General features: G+C 34.6%; 1 protein-coding gene across 9 annotated transcripts in view; it reads left to right on the plus strand.

The window, feature by feature from the left end:
- LOC114877910 (CUGBP Elav-like family member 2) overlaps positions 1 to 4892 on the plus strand; it is a 761531-nt gene extending 756639 nt beyond the window's left edge. For 6 of the 9 annotated variants that reach the window (XM_046285524.1, XM_046285530.1, XM_046285531.1 and 3 more), the window contains 2 exons: positions 9 to 159; positions 2896 to 4892. In XM_046285524.1, coding sequence (XP_046141480.1) covers positions 9 to 136 — 128 coding nt within the window. In that variant the 3' untranslated portion in view covers positions 137 to 159; positions 2896 to 4892. The remainder of the gene's footprint in view (positions 1 to 8; positions 160 to 2895) is intronic. The other 3 variants (XM_046285526.1, XM_046285527.1, XM_046285528.1) reach the window with 3 other exon arrangements.
- The last annotated feature ends 4837 nt before the right edge of the window (positions 4893 to 9729 follow it).

The raw sequence follows: 9729 nt of genomic DNA on the forward strand, positions 1-9729 counted from the left end.
ATTCGCAGGCTTCGTGTCGTATGACAATGCGGCGAGCGCGCAAGCAGCGATCCAGGCGATGAACGGCTTCCAGATCGGCATGAAACGGCTTAAGGTCCAGCTGAAACGATCCAAGGATGCGTCGAAACCCTACTAGCCGACCTCGCCCACCTTTCGTAGGTAGATACCAAGGACTTCTCGGATACCACGGCTCAAATCCAACGACCTTGGTGTCCTTAATCAAAATACCATGTTCACGTACTCGATAAGTCGCGACTTGAGTAGATAGGTTAGGTTCTTCGTTTAATCCGACGACAAACGCCCAGAAGGCATTGCTCCCAAGAACTATCTCTAGTTAAACAGTATTTTTCCATATGGAGGCATTCGATAGGGACATTTGTTTCCTTTAGACGCTAAAGAGACAATTGGTATCCTTATCGTTAAACATTTATGTTAAAACTCTTCCAAAACGAGGCTGTGATAATGATAAAGACTTATACCGTCATAGTTGTTCCAAAGGACTTCACATTACCGTTCCTTGAGATATCGTATTATCTCTCTTTTTCATTTTTATCTGTTAGTCCGTCCATATATATACATATATACACATATATTTTCTGGTATTTTTGTACCCGAAACTTTATCTACGTTCTCTTCGTGTCTCGTTGTACCTGTATTTCGTGGTAATGTACGTGTTATTGTTCTTCAGACTCAGAAACTCGCTCGCCACAAATAAAACAATACAAGTTTTCAGTGATGACTCTCTAAACTGTCTGGTTTCTTTTCGATTAAGACACCACAGTAAAGTTGTTTATAGCTTTTTTCCTGTTTTTTTTTCTTTTTTTTTTTTTTTTAGGCTTTCTGAAGCACCAGTGCAAGTGTTGCAATATATGTATTCAATTAACATATATAGACTGTTGAGAATGTTTTTAATACGTTGTTAATTTTTTTTGGTAATTGTCTCTAAACAATGTTGTCATTGATTCTGTACACGAAGAAAATATGATTAATAAATTACATATTTAATCTTTTCGCTACGAGCGGCCTCTGCGCCATTATGCTCGCGCTGAACGTAACGCCGCGCCAAAAATGTATACATTATTCGAGGACAGTTGTCAACGACTAAATTTAGAACTTGCCGCAACTAAAGTTGCTTAAATGATATTTTGGGGAGAAAACTTTCCATAAAAGAGGGATTTATAATTTCTTAATAAATGATATTAGAGAAAACATAAAAATTGAAACTACAGGTTCAGAGACAGATATGGAGTGTGTAGGAAATCGAGCGACTATAATCGCACGTTGTAGCAAAAGGGTTAATAAGCGTTATTTTTAATTCTTTTATTAATTAGTGAAAACGTAAAAAGATAGTGAACTTTTATTGGAATAGAGATTGTTATTACCTTAAAACAATGTACAAATTAGAAGTGACAATATTGCAATAGCTCCTTAACGCGTTCAGATCCACTTGTGTAGATCTACCTAAAAAGAAAGTTGGGTATTTCTTGGTGTACAGTATCTCAGGGCAAGCATTCTGTTTTCTTAGAAGCACAAACAGGGCTCTGACAGAATATGTCTGTATTTAATCGTACAAAATGGCAGATTTATCAAATTCTCGAAGGTGCAAATCTGCTCTTTAGCCCTTCACAGCCCTGCCCCACTTTTCGTGTCAGTGATATAATGAAAGAATCATTTCGTTGCAAACGGCTGCCAATCAAGCTTTCTGTGCTAACTTTTGTGCACAAAATGGAATTACGTACGTGAAGTTTCACTAACATTTACCGTAGCTTACTTCAGGATAAGAATATAAGTAGTAGTTTCGCTTTGAGTTTTTTCACGCAACGTAAGTGGTACGTTAACTAAACTGTTTTCTGTTGTTGGTTTTTTTTTCTATGATTTGCTTCTCTTTTCTTGTTTCTTTAATATATTTATATACACGTGTATGTACATTGTATCATATATATATATACATATATAGATATTTATATTCTTTCAGTTAACACGAACTTCATCGATTGCATTATGCACTGTCTTACCGTCAGGTGGGAATGAAACCACAACGATCTACCTCACTAATTTATTTTATTATAATTATACCACCATTTTCGCGAACTGGTCCCTTGTTTTTATTGTACAGGGCACAGAACTTGAAACGTTCTATCGTGATAGTAATTTCTCTTAAAGTTTGATGGTTAATTTACGCTATGACGCTTTATTAGTTGTTAGTACTAACATCGCCATGTGTTCTTTTTTTTCTGGGATGTCGCCGACCGTCGGGCATCACCATTCTCGAATGTGTTTCATCGATTAGCTTTTTCATAAGACCTTTAAGAGTCTCCTATTATTTATTAAGTGTACTAATTAATTCGGTGCCTTTTGTCAATAATGATTTCAAATTTAAATATTCTACCGCGCTTTTGGGTATTAAATATCTAATATCGATAAATAAAGCAAAGATATATATGTGCTATTTTGTATAAATAAATCTTCAATTTCTTTTTTCACTACATTAATCTGTACACTTAGTATTTATTGTTAAACAAAAAAATATCGATGAATCACAGTGGTGTGGGAGGAGCAACAAGAATCACCGAAACTTATCAGTAATTACTTTCTAGTCTTTAGAATTTAAATGTTGACAAAATCAAATAGATTCTTGTCGTTTCTTTCTGAAAGCGACGTATCGGCAAACTACCTGTGCACACGTCGCACGGTGACTTCATTGCACAGTATTCTGTATCTTTGTTAAAATCCTATCCTCTCATAACTTCCTGGCATTTTTATAATATTACCAGAATCGTGAAAACAGTGCCGTTGTGAGTTTATAAAATGGTCACCGTGCCCGTTTGCCCGGGGATCCTATATATCTGGTGTGTGGTGGTGACTAACCTGTCCGTGTGTTTGTTTGTGTGCCAGCAGGTGGCCTGTGACGTTGTGACCGTGTTCTCGATCGGAGTCGCCGTGCCATGTCAGTCTCAGTCAGTTGAATTGATCAATCGTTCAATCGATCGATCAGTCGATCAAGTCCATCTGTCGATCAGTCACGACTCCTTTGGTCAGCCTCTTGATCAGTCATTCTATGTCTGTCGGTGCCTGTACACATCTGCCCGCTCTCGCTCCTCTCGCAAGAAGCGGACGCCTACTCTGCTCCCAACACGTAATACCTTCTTTTTCCTACACCACCATCCAGCAGAACAAAAAACTCCTTGAACGAATCCATCCACCTACGAGCTACCTCCACGTTTTATTTCATGTACCGGTTGCCACTGCGCTTGGTCTGTTCCATTTAACCGGGATAGATGGCACTGATTGTCGATCGTGGACGTCATTGCGCCACCAATTGTGACCCGCTGCTCTGTGTAATAAAACAATAGAGAAGAATCCCTTTGATGAACGTCGGGCAGCTTACCCAGGACCAAGTCAGTAAGAAATTAATCGAAGTGCACGAAACGGAATGAGGGATCGTCGTGGGAAAAGTAATGCTTGATCTCGCGTTGTCGCGGGCATCATTCAAAATCGGATGTAAAGAGTAGCGAAGCGGAAGCACCGTGGGTCAACCACTGTGTTTTGTATGTGCGCATGCGTGCGTACTTGTATGCCTGTATATAGGGTGCTTCACGTATCTGGGCCAAGTCATAACTCGGAGATAGTAGAAAGTGGAAAAGTATTTCGTTAAACGAAATTAAATGGTTTTAAAAGTGTGAATAAAATTCTTTTGCTTCTATGGTTTTATAAGTGTAGCTTAGCTCGGATGTATGAAACACCTTATACAGTATCTGCAAACGTACAGATGCCCATATTAATTGTGCATGTGTATGTACGAAAATGTGCGAGCGATGCGATCTAAAGCTGATGAATTAAAAAATTTAAAAGTTCATAATGCCAACCTACCACTGTTAGTCTGCTGTGCAACTAATACGAATAAAGGGATAAAGAGAACAAATATCAGCTTTAGATCGCAACGAATTCTCCGTGGACCTCTAGTGTAAGAAATGTTTGCGTACAATCACTAACTAGCCGTTAAAAATGGACAATTGTATGCTCGTTTTGTGAAACGGAACGGTGTGTACCTTGTATTATATTGAGAACACTGTTTTGATTACCGACTGAGAAGCGATTTTATCGGCTCACTTTCAGGATCGCTGTCAGCGTCGCGAAACGCCTGTTCATATGTAGATAAAAGACGCATTAATGATGTGCCGATTAAATAATAGAGAATGCGTAGGGAAACAATGAGATAACCAAGCAAAAAAACACTGCTAAATCGAAACGTGTTAAAGAACACGGTAAGTCGGTCAAGTCCGATGCACCTTATAAAGATAATGGTGTAAAAATTACCAAAAAAAGAACCAAAAACAAAAAAAAAGACACAGCTGAAGCAAGAAAACAAAAGAAGAGTAGAGAAAATGATACATAAATAGCATTTTTTAATGACTTTGTGATAACATTGTACCGTACATAGGATTTGGACTAGGGTCGCTTTTTAAAGTGTGTATGATAAAGTAAGCGTGGCATAAGAAACTTAACGATAGAGAAATCCAAACTTGAGAAAACAAAATTTTTCATCAGTGTCACTTCACTAGCGTGCACGCGATCGTTCTTTTGCTTTTCTTTATTTTTCTCATCTATACCAAGAGGGTACTTACGATTCACGCGTCTTATATGATCTCTATTATGTTCGAATCTAAACAAATGTACAGAAAACAAAAAGTGGTACATTGTACTCTTTGTTCATGATAAGAGAAGAAACTGGAAAAATTTCAGGAAAATATTTCGATCGCCAGAAAAATGGCGAGCGCTTAATTGCCACGAATTAATCTTGAGTCAGTAACAAATTCAGTTGCGCTGTATCCGACGAATACAACGATTTTACGAAAATGTGTGAGAAAATATATTAACATGTTTGTACTTCATTAACATTGTTCTTTGTCTGTGTACCGTTTAAGTTTTTATCAGCTAGCTAGAAACAAGATCCTCTAAGAAGATTTCATGTTTTTAGTGTATTGGATGGCTATCAGTCGCCGTTACTGATACAAGATTAACTCACCAGTAGTGCTGGAGGTACTTAAGTTCAATGTAAACATAACTTAAAAGAGGTGTAAGTACCTAAAGGAAAGGAAAAATATGGAGAGCCCAGAAGTGATTGCTGGTAATTTTGAAAAATATGTTCAATCCAGTCTCTACATGTTCCTTACATTTTTATCATTGCCAGTGTATATCAGATGTTCAAGTATCCTGATATCTGTACAGTACGACGCACCACAGGCTTTCTTAGGGGAATAAGGCTTTGCGCCATTTTTCCTAGGGAATCCTACCATGCTTGGTACTGTGCATTATTTATAAAAAAATGGCTGAAAATTGGCCAAACGATAATAGCACACTCTTCTAACCAGAAGGGTATAGCAAGAGGAAGAAGAAGAAAACTAAGTAAAAGAATCCAAAGAGTATTTCAGTCTTGTGATTGAACTGTATTAAGAAGACAAATTTCTTTACGAAATATAATCAAGTTATTTTTTTATACCGGTACAGCTTGTTCAAAAGGGAAGCAGGAGGAACGGCTGTTATCAACGTACAAGATTGGGTTGAAAAAGATGTATTTCTTGCAGAAAATTTGTCTTGGTGATGCAGTTAAACAATAATTCTTGATCATCGAACGCGAAAACAGCTGGAGTGTATTAGATGTTCACGGCTGGCTCTCTTTCTAATCACTGATTTCCCTCCTTTCATCGACTCTCCCTTTTCTCCTTCGTTATCAAAGGGTTCGTTGCAATTTCAATTAATAGTCATATAGCCTGTTTCATTAAATCCCCTGGAAGCCTGCAGATGCATTGAAAACTAACAGAATATTATTTACAAGCACGCGTCAAACCAAATGAACGGGGCAACGGACGCTTATACCATATAATATTTTACGGGTTTATGTAGAAAATGGGTGAATTATACAGGATGGTCCATAAGATATGGAGCAGTCAAATGATTTTCTATCAATGATCATTCTTTTCGAATTATTGAAATTAGTTGACTTTCAAATTTTATGGTTATCTGATTTTTTAATGGGGAAGTTGATTTCGGCATTTTAGTAAATTTTAAGAGTTGCACTATAGCTTTGACCCATGAATAATAAACATTAAAATTTCTTACTTTAAAAAGGTATAAAAAATACCTTTATTGTCGATTGACGCGGTAGTCGAATATAGAGTCACTTTGACCCATAACGATGTTATTATAATTGTGTATAAAATTGAAAATATATTTAAGTATAACAAAGTATATATACACATTGCAAAGAGTACACACTGGGTCAAAATGATCCTACATTCCGTCTAACAATAAGATGGATCATCCTGTAATGATGAAGCTGCGTCCAGCTCCGTGCCAATTACCAAAGACGTCTCTTTAATTAATCGATGTACTTACGCATCATTTACGGCTAATGATTCTCTGAAACACATGTTCAGCCGTTAATCAATGATTAACATTTCGTGCGAGAGTGTAACACACGTAACAAGTTCTTAAGTCTTTTCGTTTGTTTACACGTGAATACAAATGGAGCCTAGTCAGAAGTAACATTTACGAATTAATATTATCAACATTTTATAATGTTCGTGTCATCTTTTCAACTGCATCCTCTTCAGCATCTGCGTTTAACTTCATTGTTAAAAAAAAAGTGCTGCTATTTTTGCACCGTCATCATGTTATAATTATTATTTACGCTATTATCCCACTTTACCAATTTACTATCGTTACCCTTATTATTATTATTATTATTATTACAATTTATTCGCTATAGATGTTGATAGATTATTAATATTATATGACGTAATTATTATTAGATATGATTCTTGGTGGTATATTGTAAAACTTTATTATTATTATTATTATTATTACTTTTATATTTACTATTATTATTATTATTCGCACTTTGTAAAAATGGTGTTAACGATTATTCGTATTTTGCTTTTGTTGATTATCATTGTGAAGCTAAGCGATTGATGATTTTCAATCGCAGTGCAATATCAAATTTTTTCTGTCGATTTTTACCAAACTCCAAAGTTCGAACAGACAAATGGATCACTTGTTAATGTACTTAAAATGATTATTTTTACAATTTTATAGTTGTATATTATGATATACAAGTGGCGACACTGATTATATTGTATTTTAAAACTTTCAATCGGAGTTGAAGTATAGTCGGTGGAATAAATACAGCGCGATCTTGAGCCAACCTTCTTGTGCAAAATTTCCAAATTTGATTTTTATGTACAAGATTCATATATAAACTTTGCTATAGTTGCAATGAAGAGCCAAACTATACGAATTATACTGTTCTCTCAGAAAATTAATATTCGAGTACTAAAACCTCAATCTTTACGTATTACAATTATTTCAGTTTAAAAAACAATTAATATATTAACTTCATTACATCCAGTTTGTTGATTATGATACTTTATTTTTGCTTTTCACTGTACGTGTATAGTTGAGTTCGAAGATATAGTGGGCTCGAAATAATCATCGGTCCTATTGTTATTTTAACATTAATCAATTTGTACACTGACTATACATCAGATACATACACGATTCGAGTGAATAATTTAACTGACGTTAAATACAATTATGTATGTTTATTGAATGAAACAGGATGATCCTATTCGTCATATACCATCGCTGTAATTACCATTGCTATTGTTATTGTTCATTTATCGCTAGTTTATATAAATCTTTATTTTTTTTTGTTTTAAACACTTTACGGATACACACACACACATATATATACATATATATACATATATATATATATATATATATATTATTCTTGCAATGTTAGTAAATTTAGAGTACTTTATTTTGCTGTTTATTTTTTCTCTCGTAAATCTTGTTTTTTGTTTTTTCTCTATTATTATTATTATTATTATTATGTTTTTTTTTCTTAACTTTAGATTTGTGCGCCCACCGCGTTCGTTTTCCTTGGTGCTTTTCAATGTGTGATCATTTGAAACGCAACACGTTAGTATGTGTTACGAACCAATCAAAAGACGATCATTTCTCATTTTCAGTAATTTAATCATTGATAAAATTGACCGTTTGAAAAATGCCAAGCAGCAATATTTTTATATTTACAATTCTGTCAATTATTATATGATATTTAATATTCTAAGTCAATCAATTTGTTCAACAGTGTAATATTAAAAGTGCATTAAGGTGGGGTCAATTAAGTCCACTGAACCGAGATGACGGCAAAATCGCGCTACATGGCATTCAAACGGGTAAAAACTAATTATTCTTTAATTTCTATAAACTATAAAAAATAAAACTTATTTTAGGTTTATAAATTGTTCCAACAGTCACTTCACAGTTTTATTAAAAAAAAGATCGTCGTTCGAAAACTCTATCACAATGAAATAGATTTCGTGTTACGTGGAGGATCGACCAATCACGAAAACGATCGTGAAATAAAATCAAAAAAATAAACCAAATTCCATCAGCAAAACGCAAATTAATTCGTGCGCATTGTAGAAACTTTATACGCGCGTGTATCTTGTGTACGTGTGTCTTATGTGTGTTTACAATCGACTGTATACAGATATGTACATATGTATATGTACACACGTATATCATGTCTTGGGCATTACGTGTGTGTTTCTTTGCGTATAGAGGCGAATGTATAGTTGGTAGAAACAATATAGTATTACCATATATCAAGCTCAGAAATATTCACCTGCTTGTATAATTGAATTACCATCAAGATTCTTCACATTCACACTATATCGTTTCCACCAACTGTACATAAGTACGTGCGCTACCGTTTTTCAACGTGATCATTCGCGTCTCCCATCGTTGTGTTTGAAATGCCCGCGTTGAAAATTTATTTTTATTTTTTTTTTGTTCTATTTCTCTTTTTTTTTTTGCTGTATTTTAGTGCACTAGTTTTGTCGACGATGCTACGCTAGAATCGTCAAGTTCTCAGATTTTCTTTTTTCCGTTTCCTTGTCGTATTTACCACGATCAGCATGTGGCGTATGTTGATGTAACAATACATTGTATTTATTTTGTTGGTTTAATTTATTCTTTGCTTTCATTGCCGTCCATTCACCTTGTTCCTCTTTAATCCTTGCTTCTTTAGTTGCTCTTATAAACTTTTTACGAAACAATTGGATTTTGTAGGAATCATTTAAATACAGTCGGTGGAAACATCATCGGTATATGGTATAAGGTAGAGTGGACAGTGTTTTAATTTATTACAAGAAAGAAGGTAATCTGTAAATATTTCATATTATATTGTATATTAAGATAAATTTTCAATGCAATATTAATATAATAATTTTTGGAGTGAAAATTGACGTATTATTTAGTAAAGATATGACTGTTCAACTTTTTTTCTTTTAAACTTGTTAGTAAAATACACCTTTCAAAATTATTCATTCTTTTTAAATTATTTAATTATATTACATTTATAGTGCCCCTCACTAGTGACCCTTGCCATAGTATTACGTTACATCAGTGATATTTGCATGGTAGAAAAGATGATGATCCACGACGATAATTATTTAACAATTTTGGCAATAATTTACGCGTTAACAACGTATACGAAAACATTCCTTTATTTGAAATATTTGACAAGATTTTCGTTGCCAAGCAGATTCTCGGAATTTCTTACAATAGATGTTTATTGCCCTGTATGACCCTTATGCATATTCCGAGAGCAGGACCGACTGGCGCTTACGTTACAGAGAGGAGAGGGTATTTGGTTAT

The sequence above is a fragment of the Osmia bicornis genome, chromosome 4 (assembly GCF_907164935.1).
Source record: "Osmia bicornis bicornis chromosome 4, iOsmBic2.1, whole genome shotgun sequence".
NCBI lineage: Eukaryota > Metazoa > Arthropoda > Insecta > Hymenoptera > Megachilidae > Osmia > Osmia bicornis.